Source organism: Anolis carolinensis, chromosome 3, assembly GCF_035594765.1.
Source record: "Anolis carolinensis isolate JA03-04 chromosome 3, rAnoCar3.1.pri, whole genome shotgun sequence".
NCBI classification, from domain to species: Eukaryota; Metazoa; Chordata; class Lepidosauria; order Squamata; family Dactyloidae; genus Anolis; species Anolis carolinensis.
The window spans coordinates 222,284,843-222,298,349 of NC_085843.1; the positions used below are offsets into that span (position 1 = coordinate 222,284,843).

The window sequence follows — 13,507 nt, forward strand, 5'->3', positions numbered from 1 at the left end:
GTGCTTATCCAAATTCCTTACCACTTCCACCCCACCACAAATATCAACAGTGAATTTAAAATTAAAACTTCAATACGGAGCTCCCTTTCTGTCAAGAATGATCACGGGACCAGCTGGCCCTGGTCACCTCCCACCAGCCAGCCTGGTCCACCACTATCTCCTCCTCCAACTACAATGCAAATTTCGTGATTGCCACAAGAACATGCAGCCATAATACAGACTAAAAGGCAATTCTTTTAAAAGTGGTGTATGGGCCAAAGAATCAGTAATCATAACATTGTGTAGCAGGATAGCAGCCAATATGACACGAGTATGATTGTTTTGTGCATGTGTAAACAGAGACTTGGATCACTGAAGTGGAAACTACTAACCCACACAACAAAAGGATAAAAGATCTTACAAGTATCTAAAGCTGAAAACTTCCTTTTATTTTATTATCCCTCCCCCACACACACATCCGGAAAAGGGAAAATTTACGGCTGTGATCTTGGCTCAACATTTGCTTGTACTTCTCCTTGAGCTCTAGAGCAACCAAGCATCAAGTTTTATTTACGAACTGTTCCTGGGTTTTCTGTTTCAATGCTGAACAAGCTTAAAGCATGGCAATCCTATTTGTATTATTTTAAATATGCCCTTTTTTGAAGCACACTCTCCAAGACAAATAACATAGGAGCAGGGCTGGATGATCAATAGTTCAACTGATCCAATTTCTCCAGGCCCCTAACTGGCAAGGGGCCCAGTGGTGAAGAGAAAAAGTGCATTTTGTTTCTCTCCACCTGTGGTCACTTCTTGAATTTCCTTGTGTTTTGGGTTATTGTCCACATTTTGTGTGTTACTTTACTAACTGATTATAAACACATGGAATTTTTCTGTTAGTTTCACTTAAGTAGCAAGGTTGAAAAAGAAATCACATATGTGTTGCTATCTATTGTAATTAATTTACATACTGACACTCCTAAAATAGATCACTCATGTGGAGAAGAGGGCTCCTCCTTTTGAAACGACTCAATTTTTGACATGGTGGATACTTTTTGTTCTCAAAATACTATGGGGTAAAATTATTACCGGTAGAACATTCTACTTGTCCAAATCTACCCAGGGAATCAATGGTAAAAACAAAATTTAAACAGAGATGAAGATTGATAGGAGAACAGGCATTCATATGACATACGGTGCTGAAAAATAAGATGCCAAAAGAACAATACACGGATCCTACAGCAAATCACATTAATCTCCTTAGAACCCAAAATGACTAAACTGAGGCTATTGTTCTTAGAATATATCTACATTACTTACTAGAAAACATGATAAAACACGGCACAATGGAAAAGCAGTAGGAAATGTGGAATACTGCATTATGGGTGTATCAAGGAAGTCATGGCCCTGGGTTTGTAGAATCCGATTAGCTCTAGATAGTGCAGTCAATAAATAACAAGGTGTCTTGAAGGTCTTTCATTCACAGGGATACCATAAGTTAAAGTCAACTTGATAGCAATTTACAACAAAAATTCGGAAATCTCAGAGAGGAGAACTGGAAAAAGCACTGTTTGGTTCAACTATATTAAGATTTTACTTGCAATTCAGACACAGAAGATTACCTTTTCTTCATGCAAAAGGAAAGTGAAGTTCAGTAAGAATTGTTACTTGCTTGGGAAGTAAGGAGGCAATGAAGGAACAGAATACTGACTTGAATGTTTCTTCTCATGATGGATGGGTAACTGCAAAAACAAACAGTTGTGCTGGCTCTCCTTTTCAAACACTTACCAAGAGGATCTCCTGCAATAATGCTGTATTCCACTTGTCCACTTGGACCTGAATCCCCATCATGAGCCAAAAAAGTCCACACTCTTGGACCGGGCTGTCCTTCTGTGATGTCAAAGGGGCCCTCGTAAGAACGTGGGAATGTTGGTTGATTGTCATTTATATCGTTCAAGTTCACTAAAACCTGAGAAGAATGTACATGGACATAAAAATGCTTAGAAGAGTTGTAAATGCTGAAAGAACAATGGGATCTCAGACTAGCTTTGCCAATTCAATTAAATCCAATTCCAACTGACTGATAATTTCAAACAATTATGAATAAATGATGTGATAACATTATAAGTACCACAATACGGTTACAACAAAATATTGCCTTATCACATTACATTAAGTTTACAATGAAACAAAACAAAAATATGCCATTTGGTAAACTAAACACTATTTCTTCTTTCCAATGGCTTTTCCTTAAATTAACATCCTTAGTTACATAGAGGGTGAATCTCTGGGACACACAATGGTTAGAGCAACTAAAAAAATGTAAGTTAGCTCATCACCAATTTCTCATACAAATAAAAAAGACCCCCCCTCCCATGTAATGCTCCTTACATCTTGATGGCACTCAATAGATAGTGTGACAAGTCCTTGATGACTAGGGCATCACATATATAGAGCCTATTCTGTATTGTGGAATGCCCTGAAATCTCCCATAACAACAATAAAAACAATGACGGATCAAAAATGGCAAGTGTGTGTTTGTGTGATGGGTTCCACCCACACCAAGGCAAGCTCATTTCCTCCCCGCCCTCCCTCTCCTGTGGAATTTCCCTGAGTAAAGCAAAAAAAAAAAAAAGGAAGAAGAAGGAGGAGGAGGAGGAGGAGGAGAAGATTGGGGTGGTGGTGATGGAAATTGGTGCTTTCCTTTGAAAATGAAACAATTTCTCCTCAAAGAGGCAGTGCTGCTAGTCTGTGTTGCTGTTTAAGGGCAAAGGGATGGGGTGGGGAGGAAAGGAATCTAGCCATTCCTTTAAGACAACTGATTTAAATGAAAGCATGAGCATTTGTTTAGATCAGCCCCCTTCCTCAGATGCAAAGACTGTGTAAGTGGATTTGACATCTGTAAAAGCTCATGCTAAAATATAAATCAGTTCATCTTAAAGGGGCTGTATATTCCTTTCTCCTTTTCTTCCTCCCTTTTGCTTTTCATTCTTCCTGATATAAAATAATCTTTCTCTTCTTTTCTCTCCTTTTTCCTATCAGTGGTTCTCAACCTGGAGTCCCCAGATATTTTTGGCCCACAACTCCCAGAAATCCCAGCCAGTTTACTAGCTGTTAGGACTTCTGGGAGTTGCAGGCCAAAAACATCTGGGGACCCCAGGTGGAGAACCACTGTGCTAGATGATGACTTCAGGCACTGCTGAACTTCTCCTCTACTTGAAACTAGTTATCCAGAATTTTGAAACTGCATGTTTATATGTTCGAATGTACCTTTATTAACTAAATGTAGTTAGTAAAATTTTAGCTATGAAAATGGCATATTGCCTATTTGCCTGACTTTGCTAAAAACTAAAAGAAAATTCAGTGCTTCACTTGTGAGCTTTGCTAAGGAACATTGAGTCTTAATTGAAGTAGTATTCATATTTCCTCCAAAAGATGATAAACCTGAACAATCTTTTTCTAATCTACCTTTTGATACTTATAGAGGATTGGAATGCAAAGCCAAGAAACAGAGCAAAGTCAAATTTTAGAAAAATTTGGCCTAGGATCAAGAAAAGAAGCAAGAGAGCAACTGATTGGATTTTGTGATGCTAGCAGTTTCTTCATTGCAAATACATTCTTCAAGCAACCAAAGAGGTAACGGTATACATGGACATCACTTGATGGCCAAAAGATGAGTCAAATAGGCTACATAATGTGGAAGCAGAAAATGGAGAAGCCCCATTCTCTCTGCAAAATCAAGGCAAGGGACAGATTGTTTCACACACCATTAACTGCTAATATTAAAAGTTATAATAAAGACAAACACTAAACTAACCATCATGCTGATATACAACTTGAGGAACATTCCTGTAGAATTTGAAGATAATATAAAATAGTTTTACATTAGGAAGTCTAATTGATGAGGAGCCAGAACAACTTTGGACTAAAATCATGGACAATGAATGAAGAATGCAAAAAACAAAACAAACAACTATCTGCAACCAAAAAAAAAGAACAGCCTCAGTGGATGAAAGATTAAACTCTTCAAACAATTAACAGTAGAAAAGAGCAAAAGTAAAAGGTGATGAAAATAGGATAAGAATCCTGAATGCAACTGTTCACTAACTTGTCCAAAGAAACAAAGATAACACCTATAATAGTCAATGTAAAGAAATAAAAGACAACAAAATGCATACAACAAGAGGCCTCTTCTGCAAGCTGTGAGAAATCAAAGGAAAATTTAAATCAAGTTATATGATCAGCAGGAGTACACACTATGATCAAGAAGAAATAAACAAGATGATGGAAGCAATACACTGAACAACTATATAAAAGAGATCAAAAGATGACAAATTCATTCATGGAAGAGTCATTTGAAGATGAAGTCACAATTTTAGAAAGTGAAGTGGAAGCTTCACTCAAGCACTTGGGAGAAATCAATCACCAGGAACAGATGGCATATCAATAGAACTACTTCAAGCTACAGAGACAGAACCCATTTAAATTCTAACTAAACTCTGCCAACAAATATGGAAAACAACGCAATGCCACACAAACTGGAAATACCTTATATATATTCCAGTCCCCAAGAAAGGAAACACCAGGGGAATGTTGTAACCACAGGGCAATTGCATTAATATCCCATGAAAGGAAAGCAATGTTCTCAATAATTTGTCTTTGGCTATCTAGGGAACAAGAACCATCAAATGTCCAAGGTGGTTTCAAAAAATGAAAGAGGCAATAGGGATCATATTGCAATCATACATTTCAGAATAAAATAATTTTAGAAGAAAAACACCCTGTGTTTTTTAAAAAATGTGTTGTAATGATTTTCTGTAAATAAAATTAAGTTCCTGTCTAACTGTTACTGCATCACATAGAATAACACTGCAAATTTTCACCAAACTTGCAGCACAGGTTTGGAATGGTTTGATTTAATGCAGACAAAATTTACTTTTGCTCCATCTTCCTGATTCCTGAACATGTGTTGAAAGGGTATTTGATGCCCTTTCTCTAGCCACTACTGCCAGCTCCGTGCATTAAGAATGCATCTACCCAGTTAGAGGATGTGGTCTTCTGACAGATATATAAGTCAAAACCTTTGTGTTTAGGAATTGACCACAGAAAGAAGCCTCACAGCTATAAACCCAATATTAACATGTGCAGTTTACTAAAAAAGTTTTCAGTCCCTAAGTTTTGGGAAGGGATATGCTTGAAAATAAAGGTGAATTTACACTGCAGACTGGAAAGCTGTTCTCATTACTTTTTAAATCTAGGTGGAGCTAGATCATGCACATCCAGTATATCACCATCGAAGACCAAAGGGAGGAAGCGACATGAGGTTTTAGAAGCCAGCAATATGCACCACAACTGATAAGAAAGCAAAAGTTGGTTCTCCACCTCCCTTACAATTCTCCCTTGCAGCGCCCTTTAAATGACTCTCCTGTGGCAACATTATTATGAGGTGAAGCAATTGCACACAAAAGTTCACTAGACATCACTTTTACGATGTCACTGTGAACTTTTCTCAGATCTTTTCCAACATTTGTCATAATGGGATTAAATACATGCCATTTTCATGAAAAGCCATTGGAAATTAAGAACTGTTTCCTTGTAGAGACCATAAATAACAGAGTCAGGTAGCTCTTGCCATTAGTGAAAGAACAAACTGGTTGCAAAAACAGAATAATATAATAATAATAATAATAATAATAATAATAATAATAATAACAACTTTATTCTTGTATCCTGCCCCTTCTCCCCGAAGGGACTCGAAGCGAATCAATGGGGGTGTTATGATTTGGGCCAAGCCCAAATACAGCATAAAATATGATATCAAGTGCATTTAAAACATGTAAACATATAAAAACAAGAATATGAAATACAATAAAAACATATTCAACCAATCAATAGTCAAGGTCGCAGTTAGCATATTCATGATTGGAGTAAGGCAATAGAATTTGTATATGTGCAGTATCTTGCAACCTCTAGAGCTGGTCCAGAATAAAGTGTAGTAGCTGGGTATAGGTGGAGGTGTAGGACAGCGTCAATTGTGCCGATTCAGACGCACAATGAAATAGCCAGGTCTTCAACTCTTTATGGAATGTGGCCAGAGTTGGGGCTAATCTCATTTTTCTCGGGAGGAAGTTTCAGAGCCAGGAGGCTACCGTCGAGAAGACCCTTTCTCTCGTCCCCACCAGCCGTGTTTGAGACGGCGGCAGGAATGAGAGGAGAGCCTCCCCAGCTGATCTCAAGGACCTTGCAGGTTCACAGTAGGAAATCACAAAGATAAGCCGGGCCCGAATGGAAGAATCTGCCAGTTGGGGATGAGGGGTCTAGGAAACATGGTAATTTTGCTTATTGAAACTACAACCTAGGTCACCCAAACCATACCAACGATTGTCTGCTCAATTTACCAGACCAAAGTGATTTTCTTGCTGGTTAAATCATGATACATCTTGAGTAGAAGTCAGAAAGATGCATGCCATTCCACAGAAAAATGTACATGGGATTTCTTTCCATATAATTGCTACTAGGGTAGCTATTTTAAATGCATTGTACAATTCAATGGCAATTGTGGAAAATGATGGAATTCAAAAAAACAACAAACACTTTGCTGTACACTTCATGAAACACCAACACACGTTTCATTTAAAAGTGCTTGCTTTATAATGTGGCCAGCATGATATAGTGGTTTCAGCATTGGACTAGGATTTAGGAGGTATAGGTTCAAATCCCTACCTAGTCATGGAAACCCATGGTCAAGTCTCACTCTCAGCCTCAAAGGAAGGCAATGACCATCATTTCTGAATAATCTTGCCAAGAAATCTGCTTGGTAGGCTTGTCTTAGGGTTACCATACATTGGACACAACTTGAAGACACAGGGCAACAACAACAACAACTTCCGAAATGAGGAGGCACTTGGAAGAACCCTTTCAGAATGGGTTCTTGCTTATCTAGAACAAGGGGGACTTGCTTATCTGTAAATATGAGCCTGTTTCCCAGAAGAGATACATACCGTTGCAGTAGATGTGAGCCTTCGTGAAAGAATCGGACACTGGTCTGTGGCTGTGACTAATAGTGTATAACGACCATGGCTGATTTCATAGTCCAGTTCCTTCATGGTGCAGATTTGTCCCTACAATCAGAAAGCACAAAATGTTTCATTCTCAGCAATGAGGTCAGCATGGGAGTTAACGGAGCAGCTCAGCATGATGGTGCAAAGTGAAACGGTGACCTAATCCATACTAACCGTAGTGCTGTTTATGTGAAAGGTACCCATGATGTTCCCCTCTGTGATGGTGTAAATAACTGTACCATTTGGACCTTCATCGAGATCCAGCGCATTGATGGTGATAAGGATGGCATTGAGTGTGCCCGGGCCCTCATCCAATGTGACTTCATATTGTTGCTGCCGAAATACTGGAGCATTGTCATTCTCATCTATGATGGTGACATACACAGTAGTAGTTGCCTGTAAGGAATCACACAGTGGGAAGGGGAGGATGAGGTGCAGAGACATGAGCCATGCATTGCAATCTCAGTACATTGGTCAAATTGTCAGTTATTGGGTCATTGCGTAAGAGAGCTCCTGCCTAATCTGTATTAGTTTATTAAACAAGAGTGAGAAGCTTCCAGATCTGAGAAGTAATGGATAGCATCTTGTTTACTGGCATATAAAGTTGTAAGTTCACTTTACGCCTGTGTATGTGGTAGATTTGCCTTAGGGTCACCATAGGTTAGAAATGACTTGAAGGCTCTTGACAATAACAAGCAGGATCAGCATTGGTTAGGACTTGGAAAAGAGATTACCATTGAATGTCAGGTTATATTTCACAGGAAGGAACGGGCAAAACCACCTCTGAGGAATCTTTCCCATAGAAAATCCTGTTAAATTCATGGGCTTGCCACAGTTTGACAGGTGTCTAAAAGACACACACACACACGTCTCCTCTCCCTACCAGACAGGTTCACTATATAGAGCTATGGCATATTTCTCTATTTTGTTAAACTGTGCCATGCAGTTTCTCAGCCAATGAACCACAAGTTATCTTACTTTGGGAAAGGCTAGTGAGGGTGTGCTAAAATTAAAATTTAAAAGCAATGTTACTAGTTATTTTGCAAAACTTTCCGCCCCAATAGAGCATTTTAACATGAAGAAAATAAAAACCCCAGCCAATGAAGTAACCTCAACATCATTTTAGGATTAAATGTTACCTGTTTATCCATCCTATTTTTTTTCAGAAAAGGAAAAGAAAGTAATGGAAATGTAAGAGTGCAACAAATAACACAATAGGTTCGCTTTTCTCCTTGTGCAATGCTTTGGTTATGCAGTTGTAAGTCACCAAATGGTTCTTGCCATAGCCAACACTAGAGGCACTAAAATTTATGCTCACAAAAGCCTGGCTTCATTTTAAACATTAAGCCAAACTTTGGAGAGAATAAAGTTTTATGTAATAGTTACTACACAATTGTCAATAGAAAGTGGTACAAAATGTGCAGCATTTTCTATTTTGTATTTCAGAGAAATTGTACACAACAGGAAAAAGAGAGACACTGTACGATTGTAGCATTCTGAAGTATAAACTTAAGGGCCTGTCCACACAGGCCACAACCCTCAAATTGGGCCATAAGTTGCTCTTGGGCATCCAGACGATGTCCAAAGAGTTACAACTGGTCAACATGATTTTACCTAATGTTTGCAGAAGCTAGAAATGCTCTGGAGCTTCTATGAAATTCTGGGTTGTTGTGAGCAGCTGAACAGGTTCTGATTTGGAACTGGTGCCACTATTCACATGGGTCAGTGCTGTCATCCCATTTCCCTTGCACACTGTGGCATAGGAAAGAGTGATGGCATTCACCTTTTCCATTATCCCCTCAGCTCTTCTGCTCTTAATCAATATTATCCCTTCCTTTCATACACCTTTTTCCAGGTTGTGTGCCTTTGCTGACATGGGCAAAAGTGCCTGGTGATAGCTAGGAGCTCTTTGGAGTTCTGACACTGCTCTTGCAGTGACAAAAAATGTAAAAAGTAAGAGTCACTACTTAGTGGGGCTCACTCGGGTTTGGCTAACCAGACAGTTAGGACTGTGGTCTTGCCACTGCTATGGTTTGGAAAACAAAAGGTGTAAACACCTCAGCAGAATCCAGGATTGGTTGAAGCAGCAATGCTTTGGATCAGCCCCAGATTGGAGCTCCTGGTGGTGCAATTAGTCACGACTGCTGGCCAAAAGGTCGGCGGTTCAAACCCAGGGAGTGGGGTGAGCTCCCGTCTGTCAGCTCTAGCTTCCCATGCAGGGACATGAGATAAGCCTCCCAAAGGAGCATCCCGTGGGCAACGTCCTTGCAGATGGCCAATTCTCTCACACCAGAAGCGACTTGCAGTTTCTCAAGTTACTCCTGACACGAAAAAAGCCCCAGATTTAGGAGCTTGTATAGATGGGTCCTGTGATGACCCATGGGCCTTGTAGTCCTGCTCAGGACATTGTAATTCCTGATGAAGATGAAAACTTGGGTTTTTTACCTTCCCAGTCTGAACTGGATTCTTCTCAGCCAGATCTTTCCCAGGCAGATCTGGGAACCTTGCACCTGCAAGAAAGTTGTCTCCCAGAAGTATGTCAAACAAGCCCAGAGCCTACTTCTCCCGTGTTCTTGCGCCGGGAGTTTTGTAAACAACAGAGAAGTTTGGAATCAGCTTCGCGCAGGAGTGCGAGGATTGCAGCTAAGAATGTGGCCAATTAAGACTGTTTCTCGTGAGAATCTTTGGGGAGTCTCACATCTGGTCTCAGAGTTTAGCTTTCGGTTCTGATTCCCAGAGAACTGCTTCGGCGGGAAAGTTAGACTCTATTTAGGTGTTTTACCCGCGTGGTAACTTCGCGGAGTCAATTCGTCAGCCTACGGAGCGAGTTGTGTCTGGACAGCGCGCTCCGATTCAAGCCTCGCTCCTGCTCAAGCCTTGCCTTGCTATCCAGCCTTCGCCTTGCTTCCCAGCCTTTGTTTATCTACGGACTTTGCCTTGTTTCCCAGGATCGATCCTTGCCTTGTTCCACGGATTTTATCAAGTTATTCCACGGACCTTGTTCTTGTTCTTAGTTACCTTGTTCCACGTTCAAGCCTTGTTCCAAGTATCAAGTTATTTCCTAGCCTCGCTCAAGTTTCATGGACTAAAGGACCTTGTCATCTCCCCTCACTTTGCTTGGCAAAGTGAGTGTTTCGGTTATTGGATTACAACTTTGGACCTTAATATTTCTTATTGGACATTGCTTTTTTGGACTAATTCTGACCTTTCCTGAAAGGTCTAATTCTGGACTATTTTCTACACTTGTTTTTATTAACTTTATATATTCCTTCAATAAAGATATTAGATAGATTCTGGCCTCTGTGTATGGTTATTGGTGCTCTGCAGCCTGGGTTCTGACAGTTTGACTCCGCCACCCTAAGCACCAATTAACCTCGGCCAGAATGTCTACCGGAGTCGTACCTGGGCCGAGCGGCCAGCCGATTACCTACACCATCGACAAGGATGAGGTGGACCGAATCCGTGATAAGCTCAATGCACAGGATGGAGAAATAAGGGGTTTGAAGGAACGCGGAATTCGTCTTCCGGCCATGGCGTTGCCAACCAAGTTTACTGGAGAAGCTTCCAAGGTTCATGTCTTCCGTCGCCAATGTCAAGCTTATCTAGAGGCCCGTGCTGCCGAGTTTTCCCAAGAAGACATCAAAGTGGCGTGGGTTTACAGTCTTCTAGACGGGCCAGCGGCCAGCTGGGCGACGGCCCTGTACGACCAAGCCTCTCCACACCTAAGATCAGCGCAACGCTTCTTGGACCACCTCAAGGAGACTTGGGGAATCGAGGACAATTTGGAGGCAGCCGGTCACAAACTCCGTCGCCTTTTCCAAGGAGACAGACCTATGTCTCAGTATATAGCCGAGTTCCGAGTGCTGGCCCACAACACCGGCTGGAACGATGTAGCCCTCAGGGGACAATTCCGGGAGGGTCTCAACATTGAAATGCTGGAAGAAATCTCCAAGGTGGATCCTCCCCAGACCCTCGAGGCACTCATTGATCAATGTTTACGGGCTGAAGTCATGATTGCCAACAGGAAACAGTGGGTTCGAGGCCAGGGCGGTAGAGCCGGGGCAAAACCCCCCGCTCCCGCCAGCGTTCAGCCACGTCCGGTCTGGAGACCCCCACCGCCAACCCCATACCCCAGAGGAGGCGAGGAGGTGCCGATGCAGTTGGGCAATGTGCGTCCCAGACTAGATGCCGCCGAGAAGGCCCGTCGTCAACGCTTAAACCTCTGCTGGTACTGCGGGAACGGGGGCCACTTCGCCAGAGAGTGCCCAGCCAAAGGGAAGCCTGCCGCCCGTCTTGCGGCGGCGTCCTCCACGGAGACGAAGACGTCTGAGCCGACTGGCACACAGCCGGCGGGGGAAGCCAACGACCGGGTGTAGAGAGGCTCGCCAACCCGGTCAAAAGATCCATCCAAGAGCCGCCAACCGGGGTCCTGTTCCTTCTCGTGGTCACATTATGGTCAGCAAAAAGGGGACCCGTCATGATCCACGCCATGATAGACTCTGGAGCTACCAACAATTTCATCGATAGAGAGTACGCCGACTCTCTGGGATTACAATATCATGATTTCAAGAATGCCCGTGTGGTGCAAGCCATAGACGGCCGCCCCCTCAAGACGGGCCCCGTAAGTCAGTGGTCGGAACCCACCAGGATGTGGATAAGGGAACATATGGAAGAGATTTCCTTCTTTGTTACCGAGGTCCCCCATTTCCCTGTGATTTTGGGAATTCCATGGCTGACTCTCCACGACCCTAACATCTCCTGGTCCAACAGAGAACTGCAGTTTGCTTCACCGTACTGCCAAAACCATTGCCTCGTAGCCAAGGTATGCCACGCCACAGACACCGAGCCCATCATCACCTTGCCAAAGAAGTACTCCGAGTATTGGGATGTATTCAATGAGAAAGAAGCCGAAAAATTACCCCCACATAGACCTTATGACTGTGCCATTGACTTGGTGGAGGGGGCCCCGATCCCGCGAGGGCATCTCTACTCCCTGACTGAACCAGAGCAAGAAGCTCTCAGGGAATTCCTAGAGACAAACCTTCGCAAGGGATTCATCAGACCCTCTCAATCCCCAGCCGCCTCCCCAGTGATGTTTGTGAAGAAGAAGTCAGGGGAACTACGCTTGGTGGTGGACTACAGAGCATTGAACAATATCACCAAGCGGAACAGCTATCCCCTGCCCTTAATCTCGGATCTACTGGATCGGCTTCGAGGAGCCAAGGTTTACACCAAGCTGGATCTTCGGGGGGCTTACAACTTAGTTCGCATCAGGGAAGGGGACGAGTGGAAGACCGCCTTCCAGACCAAATTCGGATTATTCGAGTCCCGAGTTATGAATTTCGGTTTATGCGGAGCCCCCGCAACGTTCCAGCATTTTGTCAATGACATTTTTCAGGACTATCTAGACAGGTTCTTGATAATCTACCTGGACGATTTTTTGGTGTTTTCTAGATCACAATCAGAACATGAGAACCACGTCAAAATGGTGTTACAACGATTGCGGGATCATGGACTTTATGCCAAGCTGGAAAAATGCGCCTTTGATCTGCAAGAGGTAGATTTCCTTGGTTACCGCATCTCGCCTCTAGGGCTTTCCATGGATCCAGCCAAGGTTTCAGCAGTATTGGAATGGCGGGCGCCAACTAACAAGAAAGAGGTGCAGCGTTTCTTGGGGTTCGCGAACTATTACCGCAAGTTCATTCCAGATTTTGCCCGCTGGTCCGACCCCATCACTAGCTGCATCCGTGGAAAGCAGCCTTTTCGCTGGACTGATCAAGCAGAGAAAGGGTTCCAGCAACTAAAGAAACTATTCACCTCCCAGCCAATTCTACAGCACCCAGATCCTGAAACCCCTTTTGTGGTGCAAGCGGACGCCTCTGATGTGGCAATTGGGGCTGTACTCTTACAACCGGTGGGAGATCACCTCCACCCCTGTGCCTTTTATTCTCGTCAACTAACCACACCAGAGAGGAATTACACCATTTGGGAAAAAGAACTACTGGCCATAAAGGCAGCCTTTGAAACTTGGAGACATTGGTTAGAAGGGGCCAAATTTCCCATTGAAGTCCACACTGATCATCGTAATCTAGAACATCTAAGAACTGCCCGCAAACTAAATCAGAGGCAGCAACGTTGGGCTTTATTCTTTGAACGTTTCAACTTCCAGATCCATTATGTGACCCCAGCCCAAACCAAGCAAGCAGACGCCCTGTCACGTAAACCGGAATACGCTGCAGGACGCAAGGAGACCTTTGAATCCCAACTGCTACAACCCGAGAACTTTGCCACGCTCACGGTGGGGAACACCAAATCCATTCCCATTGGTTCAACTTCCCCTACTCCAGGACCCATCTGTGCTCAAGAAATCAGGGCTAGTCAGCAAGCAGATGCCTGGGCGCAGGACCAACTTCGCCAAGGTCTGCATTTTCCCTTTTCACTTAAAGATGGACTGCTTTGCTATAGAAATC

At 42.9% G+C, this 13,507-nt stretch overlaps 1 protein-coding gene across 1 annotated transcript in view; it reads right to left on the bottom strand.

Moving 5' to 3' along the window:
- The window catches only part of cdh23 (cadherin related 23), a 669,485-nt gene that overhangs the window by 50,326 nt on the left and 605,652 nt on the right, over window positions 1-13,507 (bottom strand). Inside the window, exons 38-40 of the mRNA XM_008106631.2 lie at window positions 7,212-7,433; window positions 6,978-7,097; window positions 1,765-1,945 (exon numbers count right to left, since the gene is read on the bottom strand). Coding sequence (XP_008104838.2) covers window positions 1,765-1,945; window positions 6,978-7,097; window positions 7,212-7,433 — 523 coding nt within the window. The remainder of the gene's footprint in view (window positions 1-1,764; window positions 1,946-6,977; window positions 7,098-7,211; window positions 7,434-13,507) is intronic.